General features: G+C 37.3%; 2 protein-coding genes and 1 long non-coding RNA gene across 7 annotated transcripts; 2 read left to right on the top strand and 1 right to left on the bottom strand.

Annotated features, from left to right (window-relative positions):
* Positions 1–1,173: 1,173 nt before the first annotated feature.
* On the bottom strand, positions 1,174–2,310 carry LOC149989748 (uncharacterized). The gene is made up of 2 exons (XR_016500646.1): positions 1,863–2,310; positions 1,174–1,581 (listed from the first exon to the last, which is right to left on the bottom strand). It is a non-coding gene; the product is annotated as an uncharacterized LOC149989748 (long non-coding RNA).
* A 1,619-nt stretch (positions 2,311–3,929) lies between these two features.
* On the top strand, positions 3,930–8,541 carry LOC112275614 (phospholipid:diacylglycerol acyltransferase 1). The gene is made up of 6 exons (XM_024506127.3): positions 3,930–4,918; positions 5,333–5,555; positions 5,924–6,204; positions 6,322–6,664; positions 7,046–7,305; positions 7,536–8,541. Exons 1-6 carry the CDS (start codon positions 4,428–4,430, stop codon positions 8,017–8,019), a joined length of 2,082 nt encoding a protein of 693 aa, XP_024361895.1. The 5' UTR covers positions 3,930–4,427; the 3' UTR covers positions 8,020–8,541.
* Positions 8,542–13,645: 5,104 nt separating this feature from the next.
* On the top strand, positions 13,646–22,454 carry LOC112295012 (uncharacterized). 5 transcript variants are annotated; one of them, XM_024546110.2, is made up of 16 exons: positions 13,646–14,765; positions 15,074–15,888; positions 16,370–16,525; positions 17,211–17,368; positions 17,604–17,746; positions 18,035–18,111; positions 18,234–18,305; positions 18,513–18,625; positions 18,992–19,030; positions 19,423–19,548; positions 19,832–19,951; positions 20,059–20,242; positions 20,519–20,566; positions 21,174–21,301; positions 21,619–21,797; positions 21,977–22,454. In XM_024546110.2, the coding sequence occupies exons 2-15, from the start codon at positions 15,676–15,678 to the stop codon at positions 21,788–21,790; spliced, it is 1,749 nt and encodes a 582-aa protein (XP_024401878.1). In that variant the 5' UTR covers positions 13,646–14,765; positions 15,074–15,675; the 3' UTR covers positions 21,791–21,797; positions 21,977–22,454. The 5 variants fall into 5 exon arrangements, with proteins under 5 accessions (XP_024401878.1, XP_073386566.1, XP_073386564.1 ...); XM_073530465.2 differs by having other exon boundaries at positions 13,646–14,078; positions 21,619–22,454; XM_073530463.2 differs by having other exon boundaries at positions 13,646–14,729; positions 21,619–22,454.
* The last annotated feature ends 2,225 nt before the right edge of the window (positions 22,455–24,679 follow it).

Here is a 24,679-nt window from a genome sequence, read left to right as displayed (position 1 = left end):
TATACTTGTTTCTAGCAATTTTCCTTAAGAATTTATAAATTTAAGATGAGAAAGTGTTTTGAAAATGATTCTAAGGGTTGAAGATTGGCAATAATATTCCTCTCAAGAACGTTGTTGTTTTGTATTAGAGTGTAGAAATAGCCTTCTTATCACAAATGGTAGGAAGATTCAAAAGTTATGTTTGTAAATAAATTATGTAAGGTTAGCTCTTTGTATGATAGATACTATGCTTTTGATGCAACTAAAATAAGATATAGCATCCAAATTGAAAAGAAAAAAAAATTCCATGTAATTTCATTGTTTCTTCATGACTCTTTTATTGCTTAGTATTATTTCTATTAATATAAAATCTTCTTAAATAATAAACTAAAACGAATTTATTTTAATAAAATAAAAATAAAATAAAAGGAGACAATGACAATTACTTGGGACAAGGGATAGGAGGAGTGTTAAAGACATGAATTACAAAGAATCAAAAAGTCAATATACTCTTTTATTACTAAAAAGAATAGATAATTATTTAAATTATATAATATTGAATTAGAATAGATATTTCTAAAGACAAAAAAAACTAAAGACTCTTAAAATAAGACTAAAGATTAGAAAGACATTGATAAGAATAAAAAAGACTTTATTAAGAGCTATGTGGAAATATTTTATAAGACTTCAAATATGTATCCAACGTGCTAGATATGTATTTAATTTATAAGACAAGTTTCTTATATGTATGTTACATAGCCAACTTATATCACAAGTCACCAACATATGTGACATATGACTAACTTGTTAGTTAAGTTTCCAACCTAATAATCAACTACAAATACATATAAAGTCAAATTTGTGTTTATAAAACTTCTCCACAAGATATTATTAAATCTACCCACATTTATCTCCTATTTAAAAACTTATTATTTGGGTAATTTATGTATATATATATATATATATATATATATATAATATGGAATGAAGTTGGGGGAGGAAGCTAAGAACAAGGACAACAACTAAAAACAAAGAAAACAAAGATGAGAAATAAGGAATGTAATAATGATTTTGTTAGGCAGATCAATTTAATAAAAGCCGATGTAATTATATATATATATATATATATATATATACACTTCTAATAACATCATTATGACATAAATCATATCTTTAAAAAATTATACTAAAAAACTTATATAAATGTATAAAAAGTCCTTTATAAACAACTCATTAGAGGTTGCTTTGGTTGAATGAAGTCCTCTCCTTTTCTATTAATGCCAAATGCCTCTACTATCTTTTTTTTGTTACATCCATAATTCTCAATTCTTGGTCACTTGTCCTTAGCTTCAAATGCTTTTATTGAACTCACATGTTTTGGCAGAAGTTGCCATGCTTAAAACCCTAATTTAATCTTATTACTCTACCACCATGTACCCCTAAACAAATGAAATTGACTGTTATTTGCACCTAATTTTTATTTTTCTACAATTTTAAAGGCTTCAGTGTTACAATGCTCTAGATTACTTGGAGGCCCGATCTCTGTCACCCAACCAACGCTGTGTAGAATGTGGAGCTCTCACCGGCATTCTCAAGCAGGTGCTATCAGAATACCACAATCACCAATGATTGTTAAGTTTTCATCTAAAAACTATTCAAATTTAAAACGTAGGAACCGGTCCGACCAAAAATTACGCAATCACCAAGGATTTCAGAGCACATGTAAGTCGCCATATGCATCATTGCATGTTTCTTACATGCACATAGCACATACAAGATAGGCTCACGGTATTCGCACAGATTTAGAAGTGTCAATGTCAAGAGCTTCCGTAGTAAAAGCTAAAGAAAGCTTAATAAATCTGCGAAGGAGAAAGAATCGTTACCTTTTGCTCTGCTACTGCGTATTTGAGACTTCAAGCTGAGGCCATCATGGTGAGTGTGTGTGTATGTGTCTATACATATATATATATATATATATGTATGTAAGTAACACCTGTCAACCGCAATTCCAGCCGTTTCACTTCTCCAGAACTCGGATGGGCTCAATAAGGAGCAGATTCAGGCGGATCTCCAATATATCTCCTCACTCAAACCTCACTCTGGCTCTACAGTCGCCTCTCTCTCGCAGCAACTCAAACCTAATTGTTAATGTGCGTGAGGTCTGATATTGTGAAAGCAACGTAAACTCTGCGTGTTGTATGAATTCCGAAGCATGGAAACACACAACCCCTTAGCAATGCGGCATGCGGCTACATGATCAACCAAAACGTGGCCACAAATGCACCGCAAGTGAGTGTGCTAAAGCTGCTGATTGTTCATTCGAGTTCGCGTAGACAGGGAATCAGCAGCAAGAATGCGATTCAGCGGTGCTCATCTGCAGCTGCAGGTGTGATGCCATCCCTAAATGAGAGAGATCAACAAAGCGCGAGTGGAATCTTTTCACGACGCCGAAGATGCGCATCGCTATTTCCGTCTTGGATGAATGTCGTCGGTTTTTATTCTTATCATCCATCGTCTGGCCATGCAAATAAAATGTTCATTGAGAAACATTTTCAATGAAAAAAAAAGAAAAAAGAAAAGAAAAAGGTGTTCAGAAATAATCGGGTTAAATTTAATCTCTCTTATATTTTCTTTTTTTCCTACAAAGTTGGTTTATAGTCTCCATGTACAATATAGATCCAATTCCCGATGTTTGAGGTTTTGTCTCACATGTTGAGGCAGGATGGATTTTCTCTTATGAGATACATCACTAATGTTTATTTCATAATTTTAAATTAAAAATTGGATAAGTATATCAAGTACTCAAAATTTTATTATTTTTAATTATATTTTCAGTAAGCATAGAATGAAGTTAGAATTATAAAAAGGTAAAGAAAAATAATACCTCAACAAATTAAAAAATGTAAATCTTTATATAAAGAATTTAATGATTTCCTTAAGATAATAGTATTAGAATTATATTCCTAAGTCAAGGTTATTTATTTTTTTAATTATTATATGACAATTATTTAGTGAAATTTTGATCTATTAACATCTACATATATATATATATATATATATATATACATATATACACACATGCTAGAGGTTGGGGCTCCTTGGATTACTTTGAAGGTAGTAAACTGAAGAAAGTCATTGATGTGTAATAAAACAATACAATTTGAATAGATATATGGATAGATGAAGTAGACAAACACTCCTTACTTTATTATTTTACATGTACTAGTGAATTTCATAATATCAATCATCTTGGTTTAAAATCATGTAATGTAACTTTGTGATTAACCAAAATATATATATATATATATATATATATATATATATTTTAAATAAAAACATTCTAATAATATCCCAGAAAATTTACTAGATATTGTAATTAGACCTACTTATTCCCCCACTATATTCAACACAAGTGTAATAAATATCTATTCATAAAATAAAAAGATTCAAGAGAAGCAAAACAACATATTCACCATGCCCTTCGCAATACAAATCTGCACCACAATTCAAGGAACACTAAAAACTAAAACACGAATGGCTGGCTGAACAGGATTGGCGGAGAACCAACCGAGAAGGGAAGGGGGACCAACTCGTGGTGCAATCCATCCATCCGCACGGGCAAAGGGTGCCCCACCTGGACAGACAGACACGGGACTCATAAGCCAACAGCACCAGGCACGCACGAACAAGCCTGGAAAGAGAACCATCAGGAGAGGGGGAACGAAAGAGAACCACTTGGCGGGGGAACGTATGGGAACTATGAGAACATAGGGAACGAGAATCTACTTCGGGGGACGTGGGGGCACGTGTCGCAAGGAAGGAAGGCGCAGGCAATCCATTGGATTGGCTTGGCTTGGCTTTGCATTCCATCCACTGAAGCGGAGAGGGGGGGCTCCACAGAATGGCTACAAATTTATGATTTGTTATGATATGTCACCGCTTTGCGTCTTTTTCATGCAAAGCAAAGCTAAGCAAAGCAAGGAAGGGAAGGAGGAACTGGCTCCATCGTCACTCTCGATGACCCCCCTCTCCTCCCTCCCCTACCACAGACTTCCTTTGCTCCTCTCCTCTCCTCGCACAGGAGGGTTTCTAGAACCTCGCTGTGTCGTTTACTTATTTCCCCTCTCCTGCTCCTCCTCCCTTTCTCTACTTCATTCTCCTTTCCCCCCCCCCTCTCTCTCTCTCTAGCTTACGGGTGTGCCTTTTGTGGTGCACATGGCGTTGGTAACGAACGCCCTTCCCCTTCTCTCTGATCCTTCGTAGGGTTTGCCTGCAGCAGCAGCAGCAGCAGCAGCAGCTCAGTTGATTTGTGATTCGTGAGTTTGTTTTTGTTTTTTTTTGGAGGGGTGGTGTAGGTATGTTTTGTAGAATTTCAGCTTCAGGAATAGTGTGAGGAGGAATTGGGAAGGAGTTGAGGGGGGGGGGGGGTGGTGAGGTTGGGGGTCACCATGAATCGTCGGAAAGGGAACAAGTCGGTGGAGGAGGAGGACGGTACCCCAGCGTCGTCGGGGAATCAGAAGAGAGAGAAAGAGCGAGAGACTGAGAAATTGAAAGACTCTGACAGTGATGTGAGTAAAGTGGAGAAGCAGCAGCACAAGAAGCATAAAAAGAAATCTAAATCTAAATCTTCGTCGTGGGGTTGTGTGGATTCGTGCTGCTGGTTAGTGGGTTATATCTGTGTGACTTGGTGGATTTTGGTTGTTTTTTACAATGCATTGCCCCACTCGCTGCCGCAGTACGTGACGGAGAGAATTACTGGTCCCCTTCCTGATCCCCCGGGTGTGACCCTGAAGAAGCAAGGGGTTCATGTGAAGCATCCTGTGGTATTCGTTCCTGGTATTGTTACGGGAGGGTTGGAACTCTGGGAAGGAAAGCCTTGTGCGGACGGACTCTTCCGCAAACGTCTCTGGGGTGGGACATTTGGGGAGATTTACAAGAGGTGAGACACACTGCATACATTATTTATTTATTTATTTTGTTTCGGTTTCAAAAACATTGTTTCAGGTTTCACTTAGATAAACTGTACGGGTTCTTCCTTGACGCCTGATTCAAATTCGAAGTTTCTGGGTCATCTGTATTTCAGATAATGCAGGAATGTCAAAGCAAGATCTTGTTAGGGTTAAGTGCGTTGAGTTACATAGCTGCAGTTACCTTTGAGATAATGATTCTGTTTCAACATAAATAATCATGCTCGATGTGGAGTGCGATTTAACTTGCCAGTTAGCTTTTCTTTTTCTTTTTCCATTTTGAACAGAGCACGAAGCTCATTTACAGAAGGAAACCTCTACCGGTAATTGCTTTGTGAATGTAGAGCGGTGAAGAAATTTGACAACGTGTAACTGTCGTGTGATAGGCCGAGATGCTGGATGGAGCACATGTCTCTCGACAACGAGACAGGGTTAGATCCGGAAGGTATTAGGGTACGACCAGTGTCTGGTCTTGTTGCAGCTGATTACTTCGCTCCTGGCTACTTTGTGTGGGCTGTATTGATCGAGAACCTCGCGCGTATTGGTTACGAGGAGAAAAATATGTACATGGCTTCTTACGATTGGCGACTTACCTTTCAAAACACTGAGGTCCTCTTCTTTTCTATTTGCTCAAAGCCCAACGTTGTGTATTGTATTGGAGTTTTTGAGTCTGCAAAAAAGACTACTGTCTACGCACTGTAATATTTCACTGTTTTGTGATTTTAATCGGACGTTCCAAACTATTCGTATCTTACTTGTCAATACTGTTTTTCTCTTACTTCAGAGAACAAGTTGCGTTGAAATGTGTAGCTGTGCATATTTCTTAATATCATTTAGAGAATACTCATGGTGAATAGCATGTGAGATGTTTCGAATAAAATTGGCATATTGAGTGGGAGTGTGTAGTTTACTTAGCTGAGATATAATTTTATGTGGAATGTTTGCACCAACTCTTATATTGGTGTAACGCTGGCCAGGTACGAGATCAATCACTAAGCAGGTTGAAAAGCACAATCGAGTCAATGGTACGGACCAGTGGTAACAAGGCTGTAGTAATACCGCATTCTATGGGCTCCCTTTATTTCTTGCACTTCTTGAAATGGGTTGAAGCGCCCGCCCCCATGGGTGGTGGAGGCGGACCTGATTGGGTAGCTCGTCATATCAAAGCAACCATGAACATTGCTGGGCCTTTTCTGGGCGTGCCCAAAGCTTTTGCAGGCATCTTCTCTGCAGAAGCCAAGGACATTGCTGTCGCCAGGTACGAATCGCAGTTTTTTGCTGTGGATACTCCACTGTATTTCTATGTCATAAACGGGATGAGATGTGGTCTCATCAAGATTTGGTTTGTCATACACGGTTTTCTATTTGTGAACAGGGCAATCGCGCCAGGAGTCTTAGACAATGACATCTTTGGGCTGCAAACGCTCCAGTACATCATGAAGGTGACACGTACTTGGGACTCTTGCTTGTCCATGCTCCCAAAAGGTGGCAAAACTATCTGGGGTGATGCTTCTTGGTCACCAGAAGAAGGCTACGATTGCTCCACGAAGAAATCAGATGACGCTGCAGATGGGTTGGTGAAGGGCCAAACTGAATCCGGGGTGCAGGTTGGGGCACATGGGAAACCCTCTGCCCACTATGGACGTATGGTTGCCTTCGGCAAAGAGGCTGCTGCAATGTCCCATGAAGTCATTGTCAACCGAAAGAAGGAGATCAAGGTATCCTTCCTTCACTCTTTGGTGTGTATTTTTAATGAAATCTTCAAAGCAATTTCGGGGCGTGTGAATGACAGGTTAGGCGTACTGTAGATTGTACATCCTTGCTGCCGTTATTACAGGTCCAGCTGCGGCCTGCCGTTGCACATGAATGTTAGATGTTTAGATTAATTTCTCTCATGAGTTAGGTAAGATAGGCAGTTGCTTTACTCAACCTGCATGATTCATCTATCACCATGATGTAAACCGCTTGACGTTGGTTCAGAGATTGTTCTTACATTACATTACTTAAGGTGCTTACCTCACCTTATCCTGGACCCGCTCTGGCGCTGATTTTGGAGATGTGTGAGGTGAGCTCTAATGAAAGATTCATTGTTTGATTAGACGCCAACAAACACTACATTGCGGAACACCACAGCCTGTGGGGATGTGTGGACGGAATATCAAGAACTTACTTGGGATGATGTGGAAGAGATAGCCAGCCGCGAAATCTTCAATGCTGATGACCTTGTTGAAGTACTGAGGAAGGTAGCTCCAAAGCTCATGGCTCGCGGCGAGGACAATTGGAGTTTTAATATTGCTGATGATCCGAGTGACGAAAAGTATCAGCATTATCGATACTGGGCAAATCCTCTTGAAACCACGTGAGTCACTGATCTTGCCCTACTCTTTGTTTATATCTTACTGGCGGCTATAGACCCTTTATTTGAAGCCGATTGTAACAAGCCTATTTTTCTTCCTGTTTCTAAAAGCACTCCATTCGTCATGTGCGAAGGCTGTTCAGGTCAACTAATGTTCACATCTTTACGACCTGTATGTTTCTTTCATCTGATTCAGATTTGGTGAAATTTCCTGATTCTTTTGAGTTTTGCAGGCTACCCAATGCGCCAGATATGGAGGTCTACTGTCTCTATGGTGTGGGCATTCCCACAGAAAGGTCTTATATTTACAAAGTGTCGCCCTCTGCAGACAATTGCTACATACCCTTCCGCATTGATACATCGGCCGATGGGGGTTCAGAGGGTTGTTTGAAAGGTGGCGTACAGTTCGTGGATGGAGATGAAACCGTTCCAGCGCTGAGTGCTGGGTACCTTTGTCACGCACCGTGGAAAGGAAAGACAAAGTTCAACCCTGGCGGAAGTCCAAGTTACGTAAGAGAATATAAACATGCCCCCCCTTCGAACTTGCTGGAGGGGCGTGGTACACAAAGTGGGGCTCACGTTGACATAATGGGCAATTTTGCTTTGATTGAAGATATATTGAAGGTTGCTGCAGGAATGACCGGTGAAGATATTGGTGGCAACCGAATATTCTCAGACCTACGCGAATGGTCAGAACGTATTAAACTGAAGTTGTGATTGATTGTAAGACGTCTTTGAATGAGACACCCCTGTTTACACTATTGAAGCTTTGATGAGATTGACCGTTATTCGCTTTCCTGTATGCTGCGCACGTGGAGGAAATGCTGAGCACCAACATTCTTGTGGCGAGTTGAAACTGCTAGATCATTGTAAAGTTAGGCTACTTCTTAAATCGAACAAAGCAATGTGAGGATCTACCATTCCACACGCCTATGTATCATGAAGTTAGATTAGACTATCTAGGTGTTTGTAGGATGGCACTTGGAAAAATGTGTGTAGATTTTGTGAGGTTACAACCTTTGAGTTAGGGGCTGCGTTGAGTTTGTGCTTCTAACTCACACAAATGCTCTTCATGAGATGGTAATTTTCTTGATTAGGACCTGTTCATGAAATGGGAACACCCACTATTTATTATTTTTACCCGTTGTCGGGGGTTTATGTCGCAAGCGACAGTACTTTGTACTTCAGCGGTGATTGTGAACCTGTATACACTGGAAAGCAATTTCTGCGTTCACCTCATTTCACGATTTTACACAGTCGCAGAAGCTTTTGTCGCAACTACTAAGAAGAGACCCTGATATATTCCTAATCGAGAAAGTAAGGTGTTCATCCCAGCTTGTTCTTGGATTGAGTAGGCAGCTCTTACAATATTGCAGACCACGTAATTGTAGTAGCTGATTCTGATTGAAACTTTGGAGTTCTTAAGGTTAGTTGTGTCTTGCTTTGAATCGGTGCATGCTACATTTTGTTCATTAGCACTGCTGTTGGAAGAAGCTCACAAATTTTATACATCGAACAAAATCTCTTGAAAGAAGCTGAAAACTACGAACTATCTCATCAGCCTTTAATAAATTGTGACCATTCAGGAGGATCCCTAACCAGTAGAAGTAGTTGTACTAAATTACTGTTAGTTGAATGAAGTCAAGATGTTCACATCTCAAAATAACTGGTTGACACACGGAGTATTCAGCATGATGTGGAGAACATTTTTTCAGTTTATCTGAAACTGGTAGTGTACAAGTTTCGCGTCTACCATCCATTTCTGGATTCGCTTGCGATGCTAGAGTACAGTGATCTCCGGGCGACTCACGTGCCCGTTTGAAGCACCACACAGGAAGAATAATGGAAAGACCAACCCCACCCCAGATTGCTCCGCTGGCGGCCTTAAACCCTAGGTTTCGGTTGTGAGCAAGTCACAAGTTCGGAGCAGATCTGGGAAACCTAACAATGTAAGGTTTGTATTCGCGTGAAAGGGAGGCAGACCACAAACAAAAAGATAAAATCTATAGTTCCCTAATGGAACGTTCTAGTGAACTGATTGCTAAACAATAATTTTGGCAAGAATTGCCGAGTGGCCATAGTCCTCGTGGCCCTACTCTTCCTTGGAATCACTGTTGTCTGCACTGGCTTCCGCGGCCGCTGCCTCTTCCTTGCGCCGCCTGGCCCGTTCAATAGCACGCCGCTTGCGCATGGGCAGCGATGCCACCCGATCTTTCTCCTCGGCCTCGCGCACCTTGCTCTCATGTGCTTCGCGCTCGAACTGCCGCTGCACCAAGTGTGCGTGACGCTTGGACAAGAAGTAGAGGAACACCAGCACTAGCGCAGCATGCACAGGCTTGATGACCTGTTGAATCACGAGCCATCCGGGCACCAAGGACGCCGCCCCGAGCCATATCTGCTGCCCCCGATGCCACCTCATTTCGCAACACGAAATCAGTGAAAAATAAATAAATAAATAAATAAATAAAACCAAACTGTAACCTCCTGGTTTGAGATACAAATCTTTATTATCTCCGACAAGTCCTTCTTCCTGCAACAATCGAACAGCGACGAGGACGATCAATCCCGACGCGATCAAAGCCACGTAAACAGACAGTCGCAACGATCAATGGGTTGAAGCGGTAGTTGCCGAGGGGCATTGTCCCCTGGGGTTTCGCCGCTGCACGCACAATTGGCGAATATGCTTCTACTTTGTCGGTTAGTTTCAGATGCGAGGCCGATTCTTAATATAGAAAAAGGGCCGCAGCACTCCCTCCTATCGCGTGTGGAACGGACGCACACTTGCAATGCCAACATCCCGTCGTTTCGCATTTCGAAGCATGGCTTCTATGCCGCTGCGATTCATCGTGACACTCTCACACAAACTTAAGCCTTGAACCCGACAATGGGAAGGATTTGGGGTTTAGATCCACTTCTACTGTGACACTGCATGGCTTCTTTGCATTCAGTCATTACGGCTAAATTCAGAATCCGGACTTCTTCAACCTATTCTCTTGCCTGAAAATAGTATGCGTTGGTTATTTGTTCCAAATAAATATTATTCTTTGTTGGCATGTTATGTGAAATTAGGATACATGTCAACAAAGCCATGAAGCCATGGAGAGCTCAAACTACAAGTGCAAGACTAGAGTTGCAGAGAGAGAGACACCATGATTAGTAAATACATTGTGAACACCGTTGTTGTACTAAAAAGTAGCATATTATGTAAAAATAGTGTGAAATATTATGAAAGTTTGGAATATAATTAAACATAAAAAGTATAATAAAATATTTGTGTAATTTGTTTATGTTTGTAGTTTTAATTTTGTAATTAAAAATAGAAGTTGTAGGATTTATTAGAAAGAAGTTTAGAAGGACTTTGGAGTCAAAAGTATAATATTTTGACTTCTAGACTATTCCATGTGGATAGATAAGTGACAGAGGACTTCATTTCTATTGGTTGGAAGTCATGCCCAATGGGCTTCAAGATGTTAACTAGGACTATACTGGAATTTGGGACCACTTTATGGCAATCCATTCGAGACAAAGCAAACCCTTCAAAGTAAAGCAATCCATTTAAATTTTGGAGATTGGATTCATAAATTTGTGTTTTGGACTAGAATTTGGATGAAAGAAATGGATGATTTGGAGTTGTAAGGAGAGAGTTATGATTGTTTGAAGTTAGGGTGTGATTTTGGGTACCCATTACTATTCTTTTGAGCATATAGAGAGTTGTAAGAAAGCTTTGAGAAATCTGGAAGTGAGGTTTGAAAGTTGACCTAAAGAACTACATTTTATATATATATATATATATATATAAATGTTTTAGTCTAGAATGAAGAAGAAAGAGCTGTTGAAAGTTAGTATTCAAAACTAGAATTTTTAAGTGAGTTATTTTTAATGGAGGTTTTGGTTTTTGCCATATCTTGAGTTTTTGGACAAATTTTTGGCTCAAAATTTCCATAAATATAGATGACTATATTAAAAAGTTTTACATGAAAAATTCATGGTGTTTGAGTATTTGATTTTTGAGATATCAAAGAATTAGTACGTAGGTGTCTAGAAATTGATATGCTTTGTACCTGCTAGAGATTAGGTGATATCTAAAGACTTGTAATGAATTTATGGTTGGATTTTTGTATAGAAGTAGTCAAAGATATAAGTTAACTTGTGGAGAATTTTGAACCCAACTAGATAGTTAGATTAGAAGTTATTCAATGATACATATATAGAAGAGATTTCCACAAGAATAGAAGTGAATTTAGAATATGTAGTCACATCTTGGATACTCTTATATATCCTATACTTGTGTATTTGATGTATTTCTCTTCTTGAAGACAAGCTATAAATCATATTTGTATTTTATAATCTTGCAACTTGTTTGAGCAATTAATAGCAGCCAAAGGTCCAACACTTTCTTGAAGAAATTCTCTCTACTTTGACACTGTAATTACCAAGAGAGACAATGGAAAAAAGCCTCATTATTGCATAATGTACTAAAGGACCCTCCTTCTAGAAGAGGCTATTTTGGTGCATTGCACATGAAGCTTATTTAAGACTAGCTTATTAAAATAGCCAATCAAAAGGCTAATTTGACTCTCTAGATTATCTTGTTGATTTATAACACCTTTGATGTATTTTATATAATAGATAAAAATAAGAGAATATTAAATAGATCCAAGTTTTTATCAAATTGATCTATCCACCTTCACCATCATGAAAAATAAAATAATGATCTTTAGATTCATTTCTCCACTATTGGATCATCAAAGGTGGATCTATTTAGTAAAAGTATGGTTTTGTTTAATATTCTTTTAAAAATAATATATCTTTTTTGGAGGTCATGATCTTTCTTGAACTTGATTGTGGTATTGAATAACTACTTTGGTAAATAAATATCTATATTAATTATGAATTGAAAAAAATATGTTTTTAAAATATTATTGTTGTTATTATTATTATTATTATTATTCTTGGTTAGTTAATTATTGATTGTGCAATCGATAAATTCTTCTTAAATTGTTTTAATTATGATAAAATAATTCAAAATAATAAGTTAATTTTAGACAAAATATAGTTGTTTTAGTTGAGATTGATGAATTTGGCTTTGATTGTTTATGTGATTACTTATATTTCTAAAAATAGATATAATTTAATATTTTTACTAAAAAATTATTAAATATGTATTTAATATTTTAATAGATATATTAATATATTTTTAAAATATTAAATAAGAGCATATAATAAAATTTATTTTATTAATGCTATTTACAATAAAATTTATGTTTCATAATTTCTTAGTAGTAATAATATGCTAAGAACTTATGTCTCTTATTAATAGCAGTAGTTCAATCTACCCAAAGTATGTTATTTTTTAAAAATATGCTTAAAAAATAAATAAAATAAACTTTAAATTAAAATATTTTATTTTTAAACATCAAGAATTAATTGAATAAAATTAAAAATGTGATTAAAAAATATATTAATTGTAAAAAACCAAGATTTCATTTTTTCATTGTATATATGCTATGAATGTATAAAGTGAACACTTTGTGAAGATAATTTTGTATTTACAAAAGATATAAAATAAGTTTTAAAATTATTAAAGTTTCATAGAATATTACTGAAAACTTTAGTTTAGAAAATATAAGAGCATCATGTGACAAAAATATTGTACTCTTAATGGTATTTAATAGAATATTTTAGAAAATTTACTAATTTTTAAAAAATTGAATTTTTTTTTAAAAATTAAACATAAAAGTTATTGTTTTAAATACTAAAGAACAAAAGATCCATATAGATCCTTTAATTTTAATTTTAATTTTTTTAACAAGGCTTATATATATATATATATATATATATATATATATGCATATTTTTTTTTAAAAAATAGATTAAATTTAAATTTATTCAAAACAACATATTAATTTAAATATATATAATCAATTTTATAGACTACATAAGGTTGTTAAATTTTTCAAGGAGAAACTAGCTTCGAGCTTAAAATTTATAATTCAAACAAGTCTTTGATCACAACATTAGTGCCTTCTTGTTTTGCCCAAATTGAATATTTTTAAATTTAAGAATTCTTATTCTTGTAACTAGCAAAGTTATAATTTTTAGGTTGTTCTAACCAACAAACAAAACATATACATGCCCTTCAACTCTGACGAATCAACGAATGTGGATGACAAATTGCGCAGTACGGTTCACGAGAGCCTATTATGGATGAAATTTTCGGTCCCACCAGGCTCGGAATTTCGTTCCGAACCAGGTTCGAATTGAGGTTCGGAATCAGGTTATGAATCAGGTTCGGCAGGTTCATCTGCTTCACATGGAAGCAGGCTTCAGATGTCTCATGCATGCATGCAACTGATTGTAGTTCGCTTCCGGCCACAGTCGTTGTGTGTGAATTATACATGGCCGTCCATGTGAGAGTAATGCTTTGGTACTGTGTTTCTAAGTTAAGATACATCCTTGTGCCAGATTTCGGTACAGGATCTGCTGATTGACGGCGTTGTACATGAATCCGCGCTGTTGGAAGCACACGATCGTGGCTCGGAAGGAAAGGACGTGAGGATGTATTTAACAACGGTCGTTGTGTTGTTGCATGGAGAAATTGTGGTTCCATGTTAGCGGAGCAGGGGAGTTGTGAAGTGCGCAACGGGATCTGGAAAGCCTCGTTAATTCTTTCGATGCCTATTGATTTGCGTTGCCGATTTAGTGACACTCTCATGTGTGAAGGTGCTTAGAGGATGATTTGGCGGTCCATTTTTGTCTGTAATGAACAATTTGAAGTAAGTGGAAACTGCGGATTCAGGACTTTACAGAGTAGGTCGAAGGGCTGTATGTTGGATTTTCTCGCGAAGGGGTTGCTCTACAGGAAGGCGTGGAATCGGTTGCCCTGGAACCGTACAATTACTTTCTCTAGAGGATGGTTCCAATTCGATCATGGCAACAATGTGAACCTCTTTCATGGCAAGGTTTTAGAACTTTTTAGCTGGATTTAAGTTGTATAGCCGCTCCTCTAACCCCTGCATCATGGTTGTAAGGACAAGAGCTGCAGGGGCGGAACATAGTTAGGAAATGCTGTGTCTCCTGGCTCTTCCTAGTTGCGCCATCACTGTCTGATGTTTTCACGAAGGATAGAGGACTCACGCCGTCTCATTCTAGAATTCCACTTCGTACTACCTAAGCGGCAACTGCCGATATGATTGCAAGCTTACGTTAATAACTGATCACGAATTTCTGGCTTTTGGGCACTCTTTTGACATGTTGTAGACGTCTCTATTTCCTGTGGCAAAATTCACGAGATCTTCTTTCGGCTAAATTAATGCTTTGACAACAATCTTCAGCAAGAGAAGAAAGTTATGAGATGAAAATTGGCCCTGCTGAGAGAAATGGCATGGAAATGTTGCTTCTTGTTTTCTCGCATTGGGAAATTGCAGGTATTATTTGGAGATGGGAGAAGAGCAAACGAAAGGGTAAGATTAGGGGTGTGGCAAGTTTTACATCTTTTGCTGAGCAACTAGGTTGTATTTCACGCTTTGGAGCGTTCTCCTGATGTTTTTGAATAGGAAAGCGGATACCTCTCTGTTCCGGTTATGTGAATTAGAGGAGCCCGGATCCTCTCACCGCTTCTGCGTCATGTTCCGGATTGCATCCTAATTTATCAACCTAAGTGAGATTGTTTCAGGACGGCATTGAGATGTTCTTCATGAGAATTCACTTTTGAAACCCAATTACTGGTTCATCTCTAATTTCAATGTTGCTGTTGTTCCTATCTTTCCAGATTTTGGAAACAAAGTCTTCTTCTGCGAGACCACACAAAATGACTTGCAGCAGGAAGATTTGTTATTTAATAAAGATGAAGACGTGAAGAGTGAAGAGGCATGGATTTGTCCTCCTTGACCTTAGCTTACATGCGTATCAAGCTTTTCCAGCTCAAGGGATTTGTAACCAAGTGATCACGTGGATTGGGAGTTGTACTCAGGAAGGCACTGCATATCCTCTTCGCCATTCTTCACGATGCAGGAGTGCCACAGAAATATTTGATTATATTCGCGTGAATCGTGTCAGCGGCACTTATCCGGTTGACGTTGCACCTTTCCACGAGGAGGTTCTTTGCCCGAAAGAGGCTATGCAAAACTTTAACCGCAACGTGTCTCCCTGAAACTTTTCAATTCTCCTAGTGACAGGCGCATACCTCAATTTTTGAAGAAAAATGCTTTTAAGTTTTTTAGACTCCATGTTTCCGTCCCCAATCTTCTCGGAAATTTGAGTACAGTATCTTTTAAACACGCAATCAGGGACAAAGGAGTGGGGAGAATTGGCAATGACAATGTGAGGATCAGCTAAACAGAATTTTGGACTGCGTATCTAGGAAATATAATTATGGATCTAGAACTTCCAAAGCCTCGGCTCGTGGAGCCGTACCCCGATCCAAAGGAAATACCCTATGACTCACTACTTGATTTTGCGCCTTTCGAGACGCTCAAAGAATACTACCCATGCCCACCGGCAGGTATATCCCGAAATCTTATGACGGAAGACATTCAAGGAGGACAAGCAAATCAATTCAATGTACAAGATCCGAAGGATCCAATGGTGAGTGACATCTTTCTCTGTCCTCCAATTGAACGTTTTGATACATTGGTTTAGAGACTGCTTGCATCATTTTATTGCTCATCTGAGCTGCATCCTTGTTAGTATGTAGTTACTTGGTTGTAGTTAGTAATAGCATGTACCTGCGCTAAACAATTCTGATCAAGCTGTATTCTTGTATTAATGAAAAGTAAACTTCCATCTCAGTGGCTCAATGTTATAGCAAGTTTCATAAAGTTGCCATTTGGGAAAGCATCCGTATGCTACGATTTCCTTCTTTAAAATTGCCGTTGTCCACTTATTTTTCTGGAGAAACTGCGAGTGAACGATGAAAGGAATGAATGAATATTCCCACGTTTTTCCAGTACATAACTTCTATTTGGTATAGAGCATGGTCTTTATAAGGAGCAACTTGTGTGGAGTGCTTAAATTTGGGATCCATTATGATAACGGAGTCTTAATTCCATTGGTGCGTGTGGAACAGTGTTTAAACAAACCTTTTCCCGACATATGGTTGCTTAAACCTGATGGCAAAGTGCTGAAGCCGAGCCGCACACTTGTGACCAATAGACTGACGAATCCTTTGGATCCTCAATACATATTACCAAGTGGACCATCCAACATACCAGCAGGGTTTCATGTAAGTTATATTTCTTGGCAAAAGAATTGCACTGAAGGTGGGAAAGGGAGGCTCTGGACTGGAAATGTTCCTTACTGCCAAATGGTACAGATCTTTGTTACTGTCGCAGGAGGGACAGAATTGATCGAGTTAAGCTACTCCGTGAAAATCCACTATATGATGTCTCAAAAGCTTCTGGGTTTGAAATATCTTCAGACGAGAGTAAAACGGGCCCATGATGGGGTTTGTACTAGGCAATTGGTCATTACAATCAGACAATATTTGTACGTTACCTCTTTAAATGGGGATGCATACATCTCTTAAGGCACCGGAACGAAGATGACAGCAGAAAAAGTTGGAAGCTGCTCGTGTGTTGCGATGAGCTTCGAATCTAGTCATTCCGGTCTGAGCTGATAGGTTTTCGAGCATGGCTCATCCTCCTTTCTTCACAAGTCCAAATCAACTTCGGAGATTCCAATGGTGCTTTTGCTGATTAGAGAATCAGGATTGAGCTGTGACATGTCTCAGATATGGGACTCGAGATCAAACTAGTGGCTTTTTCTTGGATGAAGCGTCATCTTCGGGAAAAGGGATAGTCTCGGTCCTAATCTTATTGCTTGTTGAGTATATCCGACGCGAACAGAAAACTCATCTGCGCGTCCAGAGGAGGCAACTACATGCACTCACCATCCGCCTTTGGATGCAGAAATGGACAAATCGAACATCTAGTATGGCCCTGCGAAACGACGACATAGTGGGATCAAGGTCAAAATCATTGTATGCAAAGCCTTGCAGGTGTATTTTACCAGGAGAGAAAGTACCAGATCCATGGAAAGGGTGCAAATCCAAGAAATGGACATGGATGTAAATCCCCATCATCCTCTGAAACCTTCTGAATGATTCTCGTGAAACATTTGAGTGCTTGCTACTTGGTGCTCCACATCATTCATAAATGTCTCTATGTTCAGAGTAAGATTTTTCACCTTGTTGAGTGAAGTTGCATCCGAGTTTTGACCTTAGTTGTGACAATGCTAATCCTATTCTCATATGGAGGTAAACTGATTTTCGGTCATGACAGCTTAAGAGTTGGTCTCCACAGGAGGAATCGGATGTTTTATGGCACTGGTCTGGAGCTCTTCGACATCGACATTGGGAAGAAACACAAGGGCTTTACTCGCCAGAAACCATCGAACCCGCTTGAACCCATATATCCGACTGAGCCTGAAGAGACACCCGAGACAAGTGAATTCCCTTCCGTTGTTGAAACACTGAAACACGACGCATCTTTCAATTATAAAGGCACTCGTTGCGCTGGTTATGTATTGCATGTTGGATTATCTATTGTGGACATAATGTGATAAGATAACACACATGTTCCAAATAGGTGGAACGCCTAAAGGGCCCATTTTCTGGGTGGATAAATTTCTGGATTTGATGAATATTTATCAAATGCATTAAGAGAATGCTTTTTAAAGAAATTTAACGTCTGTATTTTTATCTTTTCTTTCAAATTCTTGTGTATGAAAACAGAGCATAGGAGACTGAAACTTAAACGGATACCCCCAAGGCGAAGAAAAACTAATCCTTGTGAGAAGGCACTTGACACTGTAAGACGACCTCTAACATTGGTGTATGCGTTTCTTCTGATATCATAGAATTCTTTATTGTTCAAATTCGGGTGTGTCCAAAAACATTCGTGTACATGATACTGCTACTTTCAACGTTACAGATGTATTGGAAGGCAGAACAGCTACCTGCTCAATGTCGTCTCAATGGAGAACCTCAACCCAAGGATAATGCGGTAAATTGTCTCTACCACTATCACATATCTAGGAGGACTGTTGCGGCAGCGCTCAATTCTTCCAAATCGCATACTCTCTGCATCTAATGGGGAAGGACGTTGTCCATTGGAATCTATATCACTCTATTTAAAATCTTTTCAGTGCATGTATTTATTAGTTTATACAAAATCATCAAATATATTTTAACATGAGAATCACGGATACAGGTTACTTATGACGCCTTCCGTTACACAATGGAAACTTTTGGGTTGTATCTTACTGATGATGAGTTTAATCGATTTAAACCATACATTGACCCAGATAATACGGGCAGTGTTAGGTAAGTGTTCACCCTTTGCCGGATTAATTTCATTAGATTAGGACGATCTCGCCAAGTTTTTCGACGTTAAGCCAAATGGGTTTCGAAGAACCTTTCAAAATGTTCTTTCAAGGATACGGCAATGCTGAATGAATTTGAATATTTTATGGACTCTGAATTAGAGTAAGATTTTAGTCTACAATAGGATCTTGAAATCTTCATCTCGAGTTGTAGCAAAGAATTGCAAACGAAGCTGGTTTTGTAGTTTGTAAAGTTGAGACCATCTAGTGTTGGTTTTTGTCACTATCTGGTTGCTCGTAAAATAGTTATCAAAGTTGGTCAGTAGTTTTTGGGTCTTCTGACTTGGCTTATTTCCTGGTTTTTTAGGTACCTGAACTTGTCGAAACAACTGAGACATAACGACGGGTATTTTTTTAATATTCTGAATCATTTCTGTCTTCAAGATTCATCTGCAGTATGTGTTGTGGACTATGCACAGCAAGAGAGAGCTGTTGGTAATGGGTTCTGATAAGGGTGTCCCTCGCCGAGTTCGACATAGAGGAATAATCGATGATGTAACTTTAGCCTCTTCATTTGGATTTCGCTGTATTAACCAGCTTCCTTCAACTTTCCTTTTCCTCTTATTCTCTTCCTATGTCCCTCCTTTAGGTGCTTCTATGGAGTCAAAAGACTTCTAGAAAGTTCGAGCATAAAACTCTCAGATAGCGTCACCGTAGAATATATCTTAGTTGCATGAATTGGAAGTTCTCAGTCTGGAATTTGATTATTCAACAAGTTTACACTTGCAAAATATCCAGGTTTCAAATTGATATCCCAAAACCGTTGGGATTCGACATGGGCTACTGGGGAATGCCCTCATGCTTGGGCCAGGGGCTGAATGTGCTCGAGTATCAACTACACCGTGGGAAGAAAACCAGCACATGGTAGGTACTGCAATACTTACTGTCTCATTTTTAATCTGAACTTGGAATTGATAAATTTGATGCATAGAGGACTTCACTTTCAGAAAATAAGTTTGTGTAGCAAACGTGTAAACTATATCCTATTATTAAGTACCTTAAATTATAAGCTTTTGCTAGTGTATCATTTTGTCACTTGATTGTAGCAGATATAAAGCAATTTTGTGGGAGTTTAAGTGCTCTAAATCCTGTTGTGGTCAGATGAATATCTACGGGTTGTAACTAGGTATTATTTTTAAGGTTTCAGGGAAGAGCACCGGCAAATTTATAACCCGCTGACAGGAAATCCTGTTCCAGTTTGGACCCATAAACCGATGCTTAAACCACTGGATGCGGGACTGAATAACAAGTCTCCATGGGAGTACAAGTGAGTAGTCTCTTCTACACTTATTTAATGGCAAGAATGCCTTTTTTTGAGGGAATTATAGCAGAATTGAGTTGACGTTTGGGTACGGCAACTCAACCGGCTTGCAGCTATCTGGAGGTTGTGGCCAAGATGCAAGACGATGCTCGCAATAAAGAACGTAGTCAATATGAGTATTCCCCCACAGGCCCTGTTCCTCCACACAAGAAATTAAACGTGGAACCGCCTGGAATGCCCGTCCGGCAGATCTCCTTGGCTTCATCAGGTGTAAATCAGAGGCCCGAGTGGTGTCAGGTACTTGCAGAAGTTACATCAGATGGCTCAACAAATTGTGTGTCTTTATAAAATACAGGGATGACTGCAGTATCCTGTGAAACTGTTCGTTTACATGTATGGTGGTGAATTTACTTATTAATGATTTTCACCACTATAATTGTGAAGTACATTCCTCTAATTGTTCATTGAAAGGAATTAACTAAGATAATTTGAGCTCTTATTCTTCCTGGCGGATGTATTTGCATCGTTAAACTGTAGGCTTTGTTCTGATCGGTGTGTTTGATATTTGGACAGCACTGGGACTCGCTTGCAGAGAAGGATCTTGCAATGCACACATGTGAGGTCTGTTTGTACTCTTTTATAGCTAAAGATTACCTCTTTCTGTCTTTACTGCAGCATTCACTATGGTTAAACTCCTCTGGCACTTTTCCACTTCGCGTAGAGACTTCTAGTTAGTTTCACAGTTTTCCGGTATAATGTAGATGAAGAGTAGTACTCACCTCCTCAAGATGGAATTTTCAAGGAATTTCATCCAATATTATAGGGTGATCGTATGTCATTTGCTTGGTGGGAATTGAGAACACTTTGCAAGAGAAACAGATGTGAAGACACATCTAACTTTATCTAATGCTGGTTGGTTTTAGTCTATAATTAATTGCTGTCATTTTGTAGTTATATTCTTGACGATGTATTCCAAGATTCTACTATGAACTCCATTTGACTTTAAGATTGTTCAACGTAATCGGATGACCACTTCAGGATACCTTGGCTAACTGCAATTGGTCTAACCGAGCGGATTTGTATTGTTCAGAGAAACCTAGACTGTGATATGCTTTTAAAATGAAGAATATGTGCAGCATTGATTTATGCTCTCTTTCGAAAAAAATGATGTTTTATTCCTTTTTTCGAGTTTAGCTTTGGCAGTCATCACAAATGTTGTGTGTTGCAGAAGCCGGTTGAAAAAACTTTCAATTTGGCAGCAGTGGAGATGGCCCAACAAGTTGGTGCTTTGGTGCGTAGAAACACAGCGCAGGATATTAGAAATCGCCAGGAATCCATGCTTCCCACCATCCATCAGTAAGAATTATTCCCACTTGTAACTCCAGAGTTCGTAGCTGAGTTGGGAAAGCTATCGCATGAAGAGAAGCATGTTTGTCATAGACTGCTAATTTAGGTGTTTAGGCGAGGGGGATCATTGACGCTATTGCTCTATTGATCGGCAGTTCTTTGCTTCCAACTAATTTTTAAAGCGCAGTTTTGGATACACTCAAGAAATGTAAGGTTGTGCATTGTTTTATGTAGGAATTTATTTTAGATTCCTCTTATACAAATAAATTAATAGGTCATTTTTTCATTTAAACTGATATCTACTAAGATTACTCTCTGAGTTGCAGGCCATTGGCTCCCACAAGCACTTTGAGAGGTAGTCGGGTGAATTGGCAACCTGTTGTTCCAGCATCTCAAAAATTTATGAACAAACTCTTCATACCTCAGAACGTTCGAAGTGCTCATGAAGCACGACTGGCAGATATAGAGACTGTTAAATCGCTTCAAGTAATTGATTGACAATCAGGCATGCGCATTAACTTGTGTGAAATTACATGTGCGAATATGCTACTTGGCTACGGATATCTACTTCTGCTTTCCACTATTTGTTATTGCAGATGCAAGATAGCCCATACGGTGTGATATCCTCCACCAGTGATTTTGAATTTTTCAATGATGTTTGATTACGATTGGCGAAACTCTCAGGTTGCAAGAAGAGGACTTCGAATGTCCTCCAAGTATTGCTGTGCTTGAAACACACTCTTTCAGAAACGAAAATCTGGGAGATGTATTTCAGCGCATACTTGATCATAGCAAGATTTTCAAAATTCTGTCCGCAGGCTGATCACATTGGATCTGTTGAATGTCTGCTGGTTCATGAAAATAGGCGGGACACAGAGTTTGCGTAGGATAAGTGCAATACCTTAGTGTCTTGGATACACCATAAACGTAACTGTGTATTTTGCACTACAGTGATAACTGAAATCAGATCAGCTTATTTCTTGATAGAAGTGAGACCATATTTTTATGCTTTCTTGATTTCTTATGAATTCTCATACATTCAATTCTTACAAACTTTCCAAGAAATGTCTGAATGTTGAGGGCAGTCCTCGATATAAGTTGTGGTGTTTACGCCAGTTAATGAATTGGATATTTTTCTTCTATAATATAAAACCTTTCTTTACACATAAATGAAAACAGATGAAGAAATGTGGAATTTGGTAGGTAATACTCGTTCAATTTTTTGTAAAGAATTGAAAAGTTTTGGAGATATTGTATGAAAGAAGCTAACACCGAAAAGACATGTAGAGCTTTCAGTAAAACAGTTGTTAAATTCTAAAAACTTTACAACCCTAAATTTTTTTGCATCGAAAGCTATATACAAAAGTGACAAATACTAATTATATGTTTTATAGAATTTTTACTGGTTGGAGATATTTAAAAGAAAACACATTCAAATTATTATAATCCATGATTGACATCTACTAGATATTACATTGCACTAAAATTGGGATAATAATTATATATTTACATAGTAAATTCAATTACATATAAAAGAAAAAACGATAATAAATATATTGAGAATTACAAATATATTAATTTTTTTACTTAAGATCTGAAATAGGATAACTAAATTTGACTTTTTAGATTTGAATTTAAATATTTTTTAGATTACATTTTATTTGAGGTAAAAATATTTATTAATATTAAATTTTTCTTGAATATTCTAAATTTTGCATCTTCAATTTAAAATCCTAATCTAAAAATTAAAAATTTTATTTTTAATTTAATCTAATTCTAAATTATATATTTTATTTAAATAATAATTTATCATAAATCAAACCTAGATTCTAATTTGATTAATTTTTTTAAAAAAAAAAATCTAAAATCTTATTTGATTTTAAATATTATTTCAAAGGATAGAATCTCATGAAGATATAAACAAAAATTCTAAATTAATGGATAGATAGATAGTCATATATATAAATAAATGTAAGTAATACATATAGAAAATGAATATTTTAGTAATTCCTTTAGAATATTTTAGAACCTTACATAATAAAATTAATGATATTATTGGAGTTCCTACATGTGCTCTTATTATGCTTTCTATACAAAGACCACATGTACATTACATCTACCCAACAAGCCTTGCAACTTCTCATATGAATTAATTATTGATTTTTTTTAGAAGAAATTATAGGCAATAGCAATCACAAGCTCTTTTCAATCAAGAAGATATATTAATCTAGATAAGAAGTGCTAGGTAGAAGATAAATATAGGTAGATTTGATATTATCTTGTAGTCAAGCTTCTTAGAAGCTTCATAGACGTATATTTGATTTTATATATATTTTTATAGTTGATTGATAGGTTAGAAACTTGGCCAACAAGTTAGCTATATGTTGCACATGTAGATAGCTTGCAGTATAATATGTAGATAGCAAGCTAATAATATGGCACGTATATAAGAAACTTACCTTATAAGTTAAGACACATATCTCATAAATTAGACATGTATTAGAGGTCCTATAGGATGTTGCTACATAGCTTTTAGTTGGATAATATATATGGAGGCAAGAATGAAACCTTCTTCATTCTTGTCAATGCCTTTCTAGTCCTTAGTCTTATTTCAAGACTTTCTAGTCTTTTTGTTTTTGGCAATAGACATTTTAGTTCAATATATTACCATCTTTGAGTGATTTTCTAGTCTTTTTCAGTAACATAAGAGTGTATTGAGATTTTCTTTTTTTGAGATTTATGTTTTTAACAGTTTTACAAGAATACTAATTTGTTGTCTTTGTTTTGTATTAGAAGTGAGTAGATTATTTCACTTCTATTAGTGTGTTTTAAAAGTTGTAGACTATCTACATGCAAACTCACTTTTAGTTTTTTACATTCATTTTTTTTTCTTTAAAGAAAATGAACTATCTTTCTTTGTAGAAACTTTCAATTGATATTAGAGGTTGCAAATTATCTTCTTTTAATTTGACTTTTAGGTTTTTTTGAGTTGTTTATGGAAGAAAAAATTATAAATGCTACTCTTGGTATAAGTGAGAATAGATTTGCAATTATTGCAGATCTTTTCAAGCTTGTCAAGACTCTAAAATTAAATTTTTTATATATCCCTAATATCAACTATACAAGTAGTATTCCAATGCCTATGGAAGACATCAACAACAAAGTTCAAAGTCTATGCTAAGAAGTTGTGTAATTGAAAGAAGCAAGTAGATTGCTACTTTAAGTATAAAAGAAGTGAGAATAAGTATGCTCAAAAAGTTCAAAATTTCAAGGATTTTTACGATAAATAAAATTCTCTCTAAAGTTGCATCTTTCTCAATACATTGCTAGATTTATTCAAATTATATTTATAGGAATGCTCTTTCTTAATTTGCATCTTTGATAGAA

Source organism: Physcomitrium patens, chromosome 2, assembly GCF_059467195.1.
Source record: "Physcomitrium patens ecotype Gransden chromosome 2, ASM5946719v1, whole genome shotgun sequence".
Classification (NCBI taxonomy): domain Eukaryota; kingdom Viridiplantae; phylum Streptophyta; class Bryopsida; order Funariales; family Funariaceae; genus Physcomitrium; species Physcomitrium patens.
This window is presented reverse-complemented; position numbering and strand designations above follow the sequence as displayed.

Bases quoted from the DNA above. Each gene is read 5' to 3' on its own strand.
- LOC112275614 (XM_024506127.3), top strand. From the start codon at position 4,428: ATGAATCGTCGGAAAGGGAACAAGTCGGTGGAGGAGGAGGACGGTACC. The intron at 4,919-5,332 runs GTGAGACACACT...GTCGTGTGATAG, and splicing joins TTTGGGGAGATTTACAAGAG to GCCGAGATGCTGGATGGAGC. The intron at 6,665-7,045 runs GTATCCTTCCTT...TTGTTTGATTAG, and splicing joins ACCGAAAGAAGGAGATCAAG to ACGCCAACAAACACTACATT.
- LOC112295012 (XM_073530465.2), top strand. From the start codon at position 15,676: ATGGATCTAGAACTTCCAAAGCCTCGGCTCGTGGAGCCGTACCCCGAT. The intron at 17,747-18,034 runs GTGAATTCCCTT...GTATGAAAACAG, and splicing joins TGAAGAGACACCCGAGACAA to AGCATAGGAGACTGAAACTT. The intron at 18,626-18,991 runs GTAAGTGTTCAC...CTGGTTTTTTAG, and splicing joins GATAATACGGGCAGTGTTAG to GTACCTGAACTTGTCGAAAC.